The sequence below is a fragment of the Pholcus phalangioides genome, unplaced genomic scaffold (assembly GCF_987345545.1).
Source record: "Pholcus phalangioides strain wild (caught in Gottingen) unplaced genomic scaffold, Ppha-v1.0 ptg000001l_1, whole genome shotgun sequence".
In the NCBI taxonomy this organism is placed as follows: Eukaryota; Metazoa; Arthropoda; class Arachnida; order Araneae; family Pholcidae; genus Pholcus; species Pholcus phalangioides.
This window is the reverse complement of record NW_028301594.1, coordinates 6,832,679-6,848,136: the sequence shown is the minus strand read 5'-3', so window position 1 is coordinate 6,848,136 and position 15,458 is coordinate 6,832,679. Positions and strand designations below refer to the sequence as shown.

The following is a 15,458-nucleotide window of genomic DNA, read 5'->3' as shown; positions in this document are numbered from 1 at the left end:
CGGCGAGGCATGGAAAAAATTCTGGCTCGTGTCCTGTCAAATATCTCAGCCTAGGCAGTGATGGGCAAACTTTTTTAGTCGCAGGCCAATATTATTTATTATGAAATTCTATTTGTTACTAAGCATTTCTATGCTGTTATTTTAAAATCTACGGAAGGCCGGATAAGAACCTCTAAACGGGCCGCAGTTTGCCTATCACTGGCCTGGGAGGGGGGGGGATCGGCTGTTTTAACACGATCTCCATGGTCCACACATACGGAAGAAGCCGGGGTTGACAAAACTCCAGCCTTAGGGATAGAATGAGAGAATCTATGTTTTTTTCTTAAACCCCCACCCCTTCCCCCCATAAATTCACGTTCGAGACAGGGGAACAAGAAAAATCATGGCCTAGAGCCCGCCACCTCAGCCACGGCTTCTCCAAAATGTGAGGAAGCGACGATGGGACAATCTAGGCAAGGCCAGGAGGCCCTTGAGTTGAGCAAACTGAGGGGGTCAGGGTGCCTCAAGTGTATTGAGCGACCCAATGATATCCGGTATGCACTATGATTTTTAGAGAATAATTATGTAAATTGGTAGATTCTAACTTCAAAGTAGGTAAGGGGGGGGGGGAGATATTGTTCTTTTGAGACGGCCCTGAATCAAGGGAAACAAGAATTAGGAATTCAAAAGGAGGATTATAGCGTGTATTACAAGTTAATCGGATGCTACATACTAGTATCGTCAAAATATGTAAGACGTGTAGGCTACATTGCATAGTTATTAGTCGTTTCGTCTAATATAGCTACGAATTTCTTTCGCAAAAATTACATTAAATTAACTTACAAGGGAATGTGTTTCTGCCCGTATTTTGGAGGGTTACGAGGTTCTTCATTCGGCTCCCCCTACCCGTCCTTACGGCCATCACTTCCACACAAATTGAATCAAGACTTGAACCATGATTTTCTTTATGGATTTAGACTTTGCTTAAGTTTTTTGTACCGTAATTACCGGAAAAAGCGACGCGACGTTTACGTATTTAAAACTTCCATTTTGAAGGAGTGTGGCGTTTACGGGCACACCTCATTCCGGGGAACCCATGAGTACTTTGTAAAGGGTTGGGGGGGGGGTGTCTACCCATCATTTTCCCTTACTCCTATTTCACAAACAGGGCTTGAAAAATTCCAGGTGCGAGGTCACCGTGGCGACTATAGAATCCGTAATGGCGACTAAAATTTTCTATGTGATTGCTAAATCAGTCTAAAGACGAGGCCACACTCGTATCCAGCCTGGTTCAATACGTTCCGAGGTTGGTCATGGGCGAGCGACCAGTGGTGGTCGCTCGCCCATCATTGGCATTGATCGCCAAATGTTGAAGGCTGGCGGGTTGGTCGAAGGGAACGACCAGGATTATTTAATTATTAAATAATTTGACAAATTTAGAGATCGCTCACTGAGTTTTGTACAATAGTACCCAGGACTGCCAGTCTGATGTTGAAAAAAAACCAACATCTGGAAATGGCGAATTCTTCAACAAATTTATTCCAAGGTTGAAACTCCCTAGTGGTTCTCAAAGTACCAATTCGTTAGAAGTTCCGCAGAGGAATATGGACGAGGTGCATGTCTGGTTTAGTAGTAGCGTTTATCAAAGTGGGCGATGGAATCTTACAAGGGGGCGCTAGAAGCTATGAATATAACATAGGATCCTACGGGTTCGCTTGAGTCGGGAAGGGGGGCGGACGATAAGAGAAAAAAAATTTCTGAAGAGGGCGATGGAAGTTTGTGAAACTGTGTTTTACCCCACGACCACTATTGATAGAAAAATTTCTGATGAAATTCAGAAAATTTTAGTAATATTCTCTTACTAATTTAAAGTGGAAACTGGTCAGTATGAGTTCTGTTCAAGATTTGATTTTACTGCAGATATGCCAACTATTCGCACGATTAGAATATCCGAAATAAATGAGAATTACGATCATGGTTCCAGATAGTGCAGATTTCACTTTTCGCTAACCCCATTGTCACTTGAAGGACCCCCCCCCCCCTCCCCACCTTACGATAATACAGTGTTTCTTCCAGGAATTACGGTAACTACAGCTAAGCAAGCGGTACTTAGTGTTCGACTAGATCAGCGGTTCTTAACCTGTGCTCCGTGTACTCTTCAAAAAAAAAGAAACCTCAGGGGCTCCCCATAGAACTTATAAAGTAAAAAGGGCCCACGAGTAAACAAAAAAAAGGTCGAGAACCGCTGGACTAGATGATTGTTTGCCAAACAGCGAAGCGCATGTCACTGGGAAGATATAGAAGTTCCATAGGCAAGAGCGAGAGAATTGCAGAACCATTCAGTGCAGGCCTAATTTTTTTTAAAGCCCTATATTGGTGGGAACAGGGCATGGGGGAAGAAGTGTCTTGATTTTGGAAGCTTGAGGGGGGGGGGCAGCCATACAGCTTGAAAGGATGTACCACCTCCTCGTTCTCAGATAGCTCTCTTGGTCAGTATTTGAGACAAGCTTGCTTAAGCAATCGAGAGGCAATTGAAAACGTTTTAGCGTCCTTAGCTGAAGGACTAGAATATCGGTAAGGATGAGAGGGTGATAGGTCCAGATATATATATATCTTCGATGTGAAACAATAAATCGGTAGGACGAGGATTGATCGATCTTTAGGAAATGAATCTTCGCAAAGGCATTATAAGAGTGATGAAAAGGGAGTTGTTAAAACTTCACAGCGATGATCAAGTACATTGTGTAGATTTCGATCGACATGATCGAATTCATTCGGAAACTTTCTTTCGGAATACGAATCGAACAAAAATGAAAATTTCTTCCTGCACTAACCACGACCAGAGAGGCCTGGTCTGACTTACAGGCCGGGTCCTCGGGAGTGAATATGAAGGGGGGTCCAACATCGAAGCCTAAGGCCCTATAAACTCAAGCTTTCATCATAGTCAGTGGCTGCATGATGGACAACTTGAGGTTGTTTGCCAGATGGGAGACGTCGACGACGCTGTCGACCATCTCCTGCACGGCAACCACGGACGGAAACTCCGCAGCCGCTTTCTTCGTGGTGGTGACGAGACTCTTGAGGGAGTCGCACAACTCGTTCGAGTTCTGCATCACCCTGTTCTTGAGCTCGGGCTTGCCGACGTTACGGTACACGGTGTCTCCGATGAAAACTAACTTGTGAGCGCTGATGATGATGAACTTGCTGTGGCCGACGAACACTTTCGGCGGCTGGTTGTTCTTTATAGTCAAGAGAAAGGCATCGATGGCATTAGTCAAGTGGGCGATATGTAGGTCGACCTGTTCGCCGTAGAACTGCAGCAGCTGCGAGTCCTTGCCGTTCAGCAGGGGCGACGCGATCAGCGTCGTGTCGTCCGTGGAGCTCTGCAGGGAGGATTGGTTGTTGTTGTGTTCCAGGACCGGCACCTCGGACTGTTTGACTAACTCATCGAACGACTTGCACATGTCCTTGGGTAGCGTTGACTTTATTGCTTCGTTCTCCCTCTCCACGGCCTCTTTCGACTCCAAGTTGACGTAATCGTATTCGTTAGTGAACTCCTTGTTGATTAGGCCCGCGGGCGTGGGAGGCAGCGGCCGCTCTTGAACTTTCTGACCAGGTTTAGTCGATACCGATGGCTTGGGCTTTATGTCTGGTTTCGGAGCGACAGGAGGTTTCGACCCGATAGGTTGTTGTTGTTGCTGCTTCATTTCCGCGGCGGGCCCCCTGCACTTGAACAGCAGCGACGAGTTGCCCTGGATGAGCGACGCGATTTGGCGAACGTCCTCGACCAGCCCGCGAGCGCAAGCCACTATCTGGTCGAGATTGTCGGGAACAGACGATGACGATTCGTCCTCTTCTTCTTGGACGAGGTTCTGGACCAGCCAGCCCTTCTCGTCCAGAGAACCGACGCAGTTTTTGACTACAGCGAAAGAATCTCTGAGCGGTTTGACGAGTTTGCACAGCTTCAAGCTCAGCGTCTTGTCGTCCGCGTGGTAAGAATTGGCAACTGCACCCTGAGCAAACGTCAGGAAATCGAACAGAGAGCTCTGAATTCTGTGGCATGTGACTTCGATGTCGTTGATCCTGGATTCGATGCTCTCGCGTTCCCTCCACGTCGTGCAGACGAAGCTGAAGAGTTTGGAGATGGCGGCCTGCACCTCGTGGTGGTATTTGATCAGCATTTCGACGGCGGCACCGAGTTCCAGGTTCAGTTCGGCGACGTCGGAGAAGCCATCCTTGCTCTTCGAACTCTGCTGAGCGTCCGACGAGGGAGCGGCGGCCAACCTGGCCATCGAATCGACTATTTCGGTCCTAGGGACGGGGCTGGCGTCCCTCGTGGCTTGGGGAGGAACGTCGTAAGCTCCCTCCGCGACGGCCCTCGCGGGCATAGATGGCAGCGAATCGTAGAACTGCGTCGGTGCGTTGTTAGTGGGCACGTCGTACGTCTCCTGAGGCTGGTGGTAAGGCACGGCGTTGAACACGCGGCAAGGCGGAGGCAGTAACTTCGGATCGGCGACTACCGGCTGCGGTTCTGGAGGAATGTCGTACAGCTCGCCCGGGTGCTGTTCCAGGCTAGACCTGTTGGACCCTCCGCCGACGCTGGACAGCGACAGGGTCTCCATGCTGGAGTGGCTGCCCGAGGGAGACCTGAACGACGAGCTGGTGGAAGTATCACCGCTAGACCGGCTGAAGGCCCGTCCATCGTAGATCGGAGGGCTGCTCTTGTGCAGGGGCTGTGGGGTGTCGTAGTTGTCGGTGATGGTTATGATATGCGACACCACGCTGTTCGCAAGCTCGGCGGACGATCTCGGCACGTCGTAGTTCCCGGCCTGACCGCCGTCGGGCAAATCGTAGTCGTGGACGCCTCCGACCACACCGTCGCTGGTGACCACGGGGGCGTTCGGTCTCGGCGAGTCGTACGTCGCTGCGGCCTGGGGCGAATTACAGAAGGGTATCGATCGAGGTTCGTCGTAGGTGCCGACGCCACGGAAAGGCCGAGGACTCGGAGGAGTATCGTAGCTGCCTCCTGGAATGGAGAACGAAATCAAGATAATGAATACAATAGACGTGATTTTGTCAATTTTTCAAGCAGAAGATAACCACGAAGTTCTTGCAATTTTTGATAGCCAGAACCAAAAAGGCTTAGGGGTCGTTCAAGTATTACGTCATCATCGATGGGGGGAGGGGGGGATTTGGATAATGCTTACGTCAGCAACCACCCTTTATGAAAATATGAGTTAGGATTCAGAGGGGCAAAGCTGATGACGAAATTTTGCTGACTTATGCTTCATTTGCGAAGGATACATTCCAAGAACGTGGTTTTCTAAGAAATGGAAGGGTCGATAATCTGGCTGGGAGACATTTGCAGGGCTCCCACTCAAAAAATGAGAAAAAGTAGGAAAACGCAGGACTAAAAAGTAGGATGGGGGAGGGTAACCTCCTTAGACAACATAACAACGTAAATAAGGCAAGGTGAACCAGATAGTTTTACTGTGTTGTACATCATCTTTTAAATTTTACTGTTTTGCTCATATTTTACTGTTCAATGCCAGCATAATCATTTTTGACAAATGGAGCACTTCCATTTCTAGCTCTTTGCTGAGCATTGTAAATATTGTTTATGCCTCTTCATGCCTTAAAAATACAGAAGACAGCTGAATGAACAGAATCACCAAACCTAGAATAGGCCTATGTATCCAACTGCTTTGAAATGCAAACTGTTGTTTCACCTATTTGCACCATAATTTTGAATGATGAAAGTTACTGTCCAAGACCATGAAGTAATAAATACAAAATTATTTTTCCATCCAGACAGAAGTTTTTAATGACTACTATACTTGTTGAACCCTCAAACTAATCAAATGAAAAATTTATCAATTAAATGGTCCACATAAACACCCCCCCCCTCCAAATTAGCTTTAAAATAATACAATTTCTGCTGTGGCAGAATCATTAATTGCATTCTCTGACATTTGTAATATTTGGCAATATAGCAATAATTTTCTGCTCAATTAAAATCAATTACACAAATTTTGTCGATAGGATTTGGTAAAAAAAGTAGGACAAAAGTAGGACATTTTACCAAAAAGTAGGAAAAGTAGGACGAGTGGGAGCCCTGCACACACATTTGTCCACCACCTTATTTCCCGGACCTTGCACCAACATATTATCACCTATTCCAGTGGCTTCTTAACCCTTTGTTTTGCCCGTGACCCTCCTTTCCAACCATATCTTCTTCTTGTGGGCCCCCGGATTAACCAAGGGCTCCACATCCACGTGTGAGAGACACTTTCAACTCATCAAGTTTATGGTAAAAATTTTTTTCATTATTAAGGTCATTTTCTGGAAAATAATACCCCTTTCCTAGACTTACTTCTCTTCATTACTTCTATTTCTCCACACACCAACTCTGGCCATATCGATATGCTGCAACTTACTGCCATTAACGAGTTGGGTTGGAAATAAAAGAGCCACCTATCGGTGGTCGCCTCAAGCTCGTTTTAGGTGACAATATCTTATCTATATTTTTGCCCCGGTTCGAACCCGGGTCCTGACGGCAACCTTCACGGTGGTAGACGAGCATCTTACCACGGCACCACTCGGGCGTTAACCTGGGGGTTCTACAGGAGATACTATCGCGTTTTGAAAGTGGTTGCACTCTTCCCCCTCCCCCAATTTGCTAATCTGTTTCATTCCTTTTTTGCAAGTCTCTGTGCCTTTCCCACATAAAACTTCTGACAAAACTTCCTTTTTACTTGCATTTCACCCGCGCATGGAGAAAACCATTGAAGAATTCTATTCTCTGGCCAACCATCTTCAATGGAAAATTTTCAGGCATTTCACAGGCACCCACGAGCATCTTGCCGTCAAAGACTTTCGATCTTTAAAGCTAGGGCATTGCAGCCGCAGGAGGAGGCATGTTGGCAAAAGGTGCAATATGCCAATGGAGATCCCTTCGAGATTATCGACATTCGCTGCATACCTTCTTGTTTGTGACGATCAAAAACGGTAAAAACTTTTTCTGTTAGCTTTATATATAGAGTAACTTGATTATAGTACTGCATATTTTACCGTGTATATCGAGAGCAGGGTTGTATGCGGGGCTACGGGGTGAGTAAGAGCCACTCTTCTTGTCGTCTATCGATTTAGCACCAACGGGTACATCGTATAGGTACACGGCACCTATTCGCTGCGGCGTCACCACCTGAAAAAAAAAAAAACAATAATAGAGACATCCATGTGTACGAGTTATATTTATCCAAACCATTAAACCATACTAAGAAAAGGCAAAAAAAATGAAACAAACCGGGTCACTAATATTTATGTCAAGGGAGTATGGGGTTTTTTTTTTTAGTACTATTAAAACATTCTTCGCCCGCTTAATTTACTAAGAAAGCATCCTGTTCCCCTTGAAAAAACACACAACATGGAGGAGGAGGATGTCCGGCTAAGAAAAACAAACCCATCTTGAAGATGAAACTGCGCTGCACACCCCCCCCCCCCCCCCCTTACTACGGCAAGCAGATGCGCTCATAACGTTAGCCATTCACTAAACGATGAGTGAAAAAAAAAATTTCCACCCATGTATCTTCTTATATAACATGGGACGTTGATTTAGATCTGGGATACACATACAGAGATGGGTGGGTGTTTGTAAATATATATAAATATACATCTTAGCCCTTGGTTACTAAAAAAAAAAAGGGTTTAAAAATAAAAACAAATCGGACAACGCCCATTCTGATGTTGAGCAGAGAGGCCACCAGCTCCTCCTCGGATGGATGGAAGAAGACCTATCACTTCCTAAGATCCATTTGCACTTAACAAGAAAAAGCATAGTTTTCTCTTCCTCGGGAGGTAATTTGCGAGAGAAACACGTTGGGATCGAAGAGGTTTCTCGGAAGTAAAGGGCTTTCATACACGTCAACTCGGACATCACTCACGTGCATCATCAACACCAGAGGTTGAATAAACTCTTCCAAACTATTTAAACAACACATAGAAAGAAAGAAAAAAAAAAAACTTTGCTGTCATAGCAAGGAATTTATATAATACAGTCGAATCCCGTTATAACGAACTCCAAGAGACCACAGAAATCACTTCGCAATAACGAAATTTCGTTGTAAAGGAAGTCCAGATTTTTACATTGTTCCTATATAAACTTATCTGGGTGATTAGAAAAGTTTTCGTTAAAACGAGATTTTCGCTATAAAGGTATTCGTTAAAACGGGAATCGACTGTAATAAAAAAATCAACAAAACCTAACTTTTTTTTGGCAACGATCCAAAAGAAGAAAACGAGTCATCTTTTTCTTTTCATTTAAATATCAACCAGTGGCGGACATACTATTTAGTCAGAAACAACGAAAATCGAATGCGAATCCATATTCAGTATCGATTTCATAACAGACTATTTCAGAAGTTGACTTTATATTCAATCATAAGATTTTGATCCCGTTTTCATATTACACTGAAAATTTTGACGATCAAGTATCAATCGAAGATTTATTGTATATATCAGGCACTTACGTTTAAAAACCTAATTTGGGGACTTGTGGCACTCACACTTATGCAGCATGTACCATGTTAATTTTTGTTTACAAAAAAAATGTAACCAAGAAAAATTAACTATGAATATCATCGTAGAGAGAGCATTCAAATTTAAACTAAATATATATATATATATTTTAACTATCCAGAAATGGTTCCAAGTATTTATAGCGAACATTTTCTTCAAATATTTGTTTGTAGAATGCAAGAAAAGCAAAGGCTTTCTAATGTAAAACATAATAAGGTAAGGTACTAAAAAAACAAAAACGTAGAGCTCTGATCAACATTGTCAAAAGAGTTCTTCACAGAACTTTTCTTGCTATAGATGTTGGCCATTTATAAGTCACTGAAAAGTAGCTGGCATGAAACAAGTGTTTTTTTTTCTGGTTTGGACATACAAAAAAAATGGGGGAATATTAGCCAACGACCAACCTCGAAAGTGTCCAAAAACAATATCACTCAAAAATATTACACAATAATATACTCACTATCAAAATTTAACTTGACTTTTTGTATTAAAAAACACAGTACCCAAGAAAAATTAACTAGCCGGCGATCTTGACTCATGAGCCCACAAGGGGGACAGCAAAAGATGCATAGTAGATCCCCACGACAATGTAGACGACCTCTTTAGTGCTTATAATACCATATTCTAGAACTAGTATGTAAATTGATCGGCTGTGTTTATAGGAAAGGCCCCGGAGGGTTTATCCTGCTTATGATGCTGTTGTGATGCAGTCCTTTTATATGCATCATGATACAGATGGTCTCGACTACGATTGAAAAAGGAAAAGCTTACAAAGTTTTCCCAAGGCCAATCGAAACCATACTCATGACTTGGGCCCAGAAATTCAGGCAAAATGCCATAATGTCTTTTTTTTGCCTATTTTGAATTTTTCTTTCCATAAATGCTTATCCCGATATTGTTTTATGTTAATTCGTGAATTTTAGAGGCCATATTTTGAAGAACTTAGATATTTTTAGCAAGTTTTATATATAAAACTACAAAATATATAAGATATTTTTAGCTTTCTGAGAAGTTCCAAAGAATTTTTTAAATCTTCAAAACCTTTGTATATTAATTCTTATTTTCACGCTTCCCCCCCCCCCCCCCCCCATCCTAACCCAATTTAAACGCAAATAGCCATAAGTTCATGAGTTTCATCTCTGCTATACATAGCTTTCAGAAGATTACGTCGAATTCGCATCAAGGTAGTAAGAGTTATAGACGAAAGCAATCCAAGTATCAGAAAAGCTGAGAATAAATTAGAAAAGACTATTTTTCCCACATAACGTGTCTTACTCATACATTGCACAGCATTGTAGATGAATAGCCGACTGTCCCAATATTATGAAGAACTCAGATATACTTAGAATCCCTGTTGGCGTCAGGGCTCTAACAGGACGGGGTGCGAGATGACAGGGCTCTATGTGCGAGTCCCGGAGCCAATATATTAAGATATTTTTTTTTACACCAACAAATAAATGCATTGCAAACAACCACGGCAAGCTACTTTATGTATTCAAAAACCATCTAAAGAATTGATGAGATGATCTTCCAAATCGATGCAGACCAACCGAATACAAAGCTTAATACGTATTTGAAAATTCTGAGGAAAATATCTCGTTATTATGAAATGGTTTTTAAACAATTCCGTATGAAAACGTTACACATAGTTTTTATATAACTTTCTTTAATTTCAGCTGGCGCTATTTTGCATGTCAGAAAATTAAATATTAAGTGTTCGACTATTTTGGCAAGACTCGACCTTTTTTTGGCTAATAATGCAGTTATTTATAATGTATTATTAAAACAAAAGTGTGGATTCAGTGAGTGCAGACAAGTTTTTATTCAGTTTTCGGATCCTTAATAAGCTTTTCGTTACTTTTCCCTTTTTTTTTTTTCATTATTTATAACTGCCCTTTTTAATGCCTATTTCAGGCATTTTTAGGGCCTTTTTTCCCCTGTCTATTTTGACAATTTTAGTGCCTAAACTTCCGGGTTCATGACATCGATGACCGGTCGAACTCTTGCTTACAAACAGGAGCGTACAAAGGATCGACCTTTGGAGGGGCACAAAAAGCTTGTGGGGGGAGGGGGGGGGGGAAGCCCACAAAATTTTTCCACCCGAAGAATTTTGAGTTACCATCCTTCACAGAACATTTAAATTAACACAAATTGGTTAATATAACATATAAAGGGTATATTTTCTTCCGATATTTCATTTTTTTTTACCGAAATATTAATTTTGCTTGCATAATGTTAGAAATCTCCAGTTTTAGCAAACGTGAATTAGGGTCCGTCCGTTCCGCGGCGAATGGGTAATCATTATACAGTTTGCGCAAATGAAAATGATTTTAAAAATTTATACATATTTCCAAAACTATCTCACACAAAAAAAATCTGCGATACATGACAATAAAGACATTCAATGTTTCTTTTTTTTAACATCGCTGAATAGATCGTAGCTCTTCCGTAGAACGAAGTGACTAAAATTGACTGATCCCCCTTCTTTCTTTTCCAGTTAAGAATTTTTAAATACACAGCAGTAGCGGAAACAACCCTTGCATATTGTAATACATAAAACTTTTCTCTCATTGCCATAATGTTTAATTTCAGACACCGCCTTCTATGGCAATGCTGCCATCTATTGTGAGCGATGTTGAATAAAAACTTTGAATGCTTTTCTTTATTTTTATGTAGCACCGATTATATTATGTATAATAATTTTGAAAATATTTATTTTTAAAATCGTGCCGTTCATTTGTGCAAACCCTGTACTAGGAATTCGGCGTTGTTTATAAATTCGCATCCAAGAAAGCGTAATACTCAACGAATTTTTATTTAGGTTCAACTAATTACAGTAGTTTCGCCCTTTTCTTCGCCAAATACTAGTATGTAAAAGTTAGTTTCGTCATCAATAGATGTTGATACGATACGATCCATCTGTGGAGTTGAGCACTCGAATTTATGAAGTGAGCAGCAAAATTTAGTGCCGTGATGCGAATGGGTTAATACCCATATAAGCCCAAGGCAGCGATTTCATCATTTCATCTTTGATCGCTATCAAAGACGCGTCTCTCAACGAACGACTGGCTTCACATTTCCAAGTCTTGAGTGAAATCTTCGACATAAACACGCAAAAAAGTAGCCGACACGAAGTCTGGAGCCCACAAATGAGACAGCGGCGAAAACGATAAGAATAAAAAACACAATTTTCTATACAACTTCGATGCACCAATGGCTCACCCGGCGATTACAAACGTAATACTAGATGGATCTGGCAGCAATCACATCAAGTTTTTACGGGATAAATCTTTTCCCCCCTCCAAGGATGATGATTGAAAAAAAAAAAAAAGATATTGCGCTCTCATATATTTCAGGAAAGTTGTTTACTTTGTGCCCAGTCTCATTATTTTAAACGTCTCCACTCGAGGAGGCCATCAGCACCAACACGGCCATCATACTTGTCTTTTTCTCCTCCTACCATTAACAGTGGGAAACCCCGTTGTTTAATAAGACTCGGATTCTTCTTTTTTTTTTTCACGTCTCCAGCGACGCGATGGTAATTAGAATTGCGGGGTGACCGGCGTCACGCGACCCAACACTTTTGAGCATAAATTTGCTTGATTGTACATCTCAAACGACGGTTGAGGCAACATTTCTTGCAATATTTTCTTAATACGTGTGGTAAATAAACTTTTCTCTAGACGCAGTAAAGAAAAAAAAAATACTGTCTTCGCAGCCGCTTGAATTATTGTAAAAAACCGGTAGCCGCAGCCTCCCATAAATTTGATTTCCGTGTCTTAAGTAAAGGAAACTTTTTTCTCCTCTTTCTTATTCCAAATTAGAAAAAAAAAATTAAGAGATTTACGTGATTCGGGAAGTGGTTTGAAACGGCATGTGACTCAAGAGTGACTGAAGCGTCGAAAACGGGCTCTCGGAAGTCGATTGGATTGGTATGCATGGTGAAAGAACCGAACGGAATGGAAGTATACGTCCGACATTAAATGTAGGAGCCATCTATGAGGAGACTGGTGAACTTGGAAAAAAAAAGTTTCATTTCAAGAGTTTCAGAATGGTTATCGACACTCCACTAACTGATGACACACACATACTCACGAGAGTAGAATCAAAGTCTCCTAGATAGACGTAGTATTTGACTGACGTGATTGCACGTCATGTCAGAGACGTTGTGAATTATCACGTCACGTCAGATTCAAGTCGAATTCGGATTCGTGGGAATTTTGTGACGTGATGTGGGACCACGTCACGTCAGCGTAGTGAGTAGCGGCCTTAACTCTGGCGTGCGAGAGAGAGGGACTAACTTGCGTGCTGTGATTTGTAGAGCGTGGAATCGCTATTTATGTATCAGTGTAAATAGTTGCTCTTTAGATAAATCTAACACGCCGGGAGTTAAATTGTTTCGTGACGTTACTCATCTCAAGGTCTTGTGAAGACATAATCCGGAACAATATGGTATTCTTCCGAGCATCCCTTAAGCCAGTGTTTCTCAAAGTGTGCGCCGCTGCTCCTAATGGTGTAGCCAACCTTTGTCAGGGGCGTTGCGGCGAGCTGGCGATATTCATTCGTGTGCCTATTTATGCTTCAAAGCGGTTATTTTATACAACAAAAATGTCTACAAAATTATTCTGGGGAGCCACAGATGAACCACGAATTAGATTTAGGTAGGGGAACCGCTGGCGATAAAAGTTTGAGAACCACTGCCTTCAGCGGTCGTAAAACTATAGCCTCCTACCATAGAGCTTATCTTACCAGCTTGTTGCTAGAAGAACGCGTACGCGATGGCCAGAAAAATACCATGATAGAATTCGTCGCCATGCCATTCAAGTCTCTTCGTATCATGCTACCCTCCTGCGTATGCGTGTGGCCTGAAGCTACGCAGATTACAGAGATCAAGAGAACTTTTATTGTTTACATTGCATGAAGCTGCTATTATACGATTTTATTATAGTCAGCTGAAAACAAGAGCACGACCATATACTTTTTCGATTTTTTAAAATGAACATCATCTGAGATAGTCAAGCCCCTGCACAGGAAGCGAAGTCCCAATCAATAGGTGAGGCTATGCATTGGACTACTCCTGGTGGTTGGCAAGACATGGTATTTGTTGAAGCTGATATCAACAGTGATTTATGACATGAATGTCGCTCTTCACTTGTTAATTAATACAAGATATACGGAGGACTAGATGTTGTGAAGATATTTATTATTTGAGATGTTAATTTTTTTTTAAGGAAGGAAAAACCCATCTCTGCCTCTACCGGGATCAGTCAATCAACAGTGATTTGCCTCAAAAATACTTCGAAAAAGTACTATGGTAATGGATTAAATTGCTCTAGGCTATGTACCTTTTCAGTAGGATAGCTAGTGATCCCAATTCTTGATCGATACTCCCTATCCCACCATAAAAAATGCATCTGGGTGTCCTAGCCAATCACGTCTGAAGTTTCGTTGAAGAAAAACGTTGCTTCTCGAACATATAAGTATTGCATTTCTAGGACGAACACGGTTGATACATTTTCCGGCTCAACGAGACGCAACGGATCTTTGACCGCAAGTCTTTTATTAAACATCTATAGGAAAATCATTGAGCGAAGACGGAAACCACAAGATAGCGATCACCATGAGCAAATATCGCACTCCACATAAGTGCTTCGAATACGCTGACTGGTATATAACAGCGATCCACATGGAAGAAATAACGTCATAATAATACTTAATGAAAATCGCGAAGAAAACGGCTATCTAAAATGGAGAATTAGGAACTCATCCAAAATGGCCGACCCCGCATCTAACGACAGAAAATTTATTTTGCTCTACTTAAATAAACGTTCTTACCACGCCGAGCCATGTACCAAGCAGTTTTCAACACATCCCACCTATAAAACAATCTTCCCACAAGTACGTAATGAATGTTTGTTTTCTTAATCCTGGCCTATTTAAAAGATAGAAGAGGCGAACAGAGGAGATTACATGAACGCGTTAACAAACAAAATACACAAGAAGAAATACTAACGCTATTAAATCTTTTGACTCTTTTTTTAACGCCGTTTATCTTCTCGGGATGCTTTTAGACTATCTTCGTATTCATAACTCACGGGATTGTTTTCGAGATGAGATCTTATGCGCGCCCTACACACACACACACACACACACACACACACACACAACAACAACAACAACAAGGAATAGTATTTTTCAGCAAAATAACGAAGTAGAGGACATCAATTGAACCATCCTAAATTATTTCATCAAATAACTGAGATATAAAAATAAAAAACCACAGTCTGATGTTCCCGATTCAGATGTCTCTTCTTCCAGGGCGCTCGTTGCATGTGGTTTGTTTTTTAAAACTCCTTGTACATCTCTAGATGCTTTCTCATATACCGGTCCCTAAAGAAAAGTATAATTTTGGGTACCAACATGATGGTCAAAACATCAAAACGAAATTATTCTGAGCTACGTAGAGTAATTCAGCAGGCGATGCAGGACGAAATTTACAGAGTTCAGAGCAAAATCTCTTAAATAATCTTCCTGGCCAAAACTCAAAAATTGGACCACAGAGGGCAAAGAAATAAAATTCGAAATTCTAACCTTCCAAATGTTTTTCAAGTTTGTCTTTTCCCTTCAATGGAATAAATTCCTGACCTGTATCCCCAAGGTTGCTGGAAAAAGTGATTTAAGATTCAGAGCACTTTTTGAACACGGGGACCTCATACACAGGGTTTTGTGAGACTCGGTGACCCCTTTTCATATTAGTATCCTGCCGACATTAATTTTGAAAATTTAGTGTTGTCCTCAGATTTCAATTTATTTATTTAACAATAAATTGAACAAAGCTTCAAAAAAAATTTATATATGTATGTATGTAAAATGCATCAAAAGGTTGCAAAATTAAGTTATGT

The 15,458-nt window shown here is 41.7% G+C and overlaps 1 protein-coding gene across 2 annotated transcripts in view; it reads right to left on the bottom strand.

The window, feature by feature from the left end:
* p130CAS (Serine_rich_CAS and FAT-like_CAS_C domain-containing protein p130CAS) overlaps window positions 1-15,458 on the bottom strand; it is an 86,273-nt gene continuing 70,815 nt past the window's right edge. The window contains exons 4-5 of one of the 2 annotated variants that reach the window (XM_089245485.1): window positions 7,051-7,183; window positions 1-5,005 (exon numbers count right to left, since the gene is read on the bottom strand). In XM_089245485.1, the coding sequence (XP_089101611.1) occupies window positions 2,907-5,005; window positions 7,051-7,183 (2,232 nt within the window). In that variant the 3' untranslated portion in view covers window positions 1-2,906. The remainder of the gene's footprint in view (window positions 5,006-7,050; window positions 7,184-15,458) is intronic. The other variant, XM_089245431.1, reaches the window with a different exon arrangement.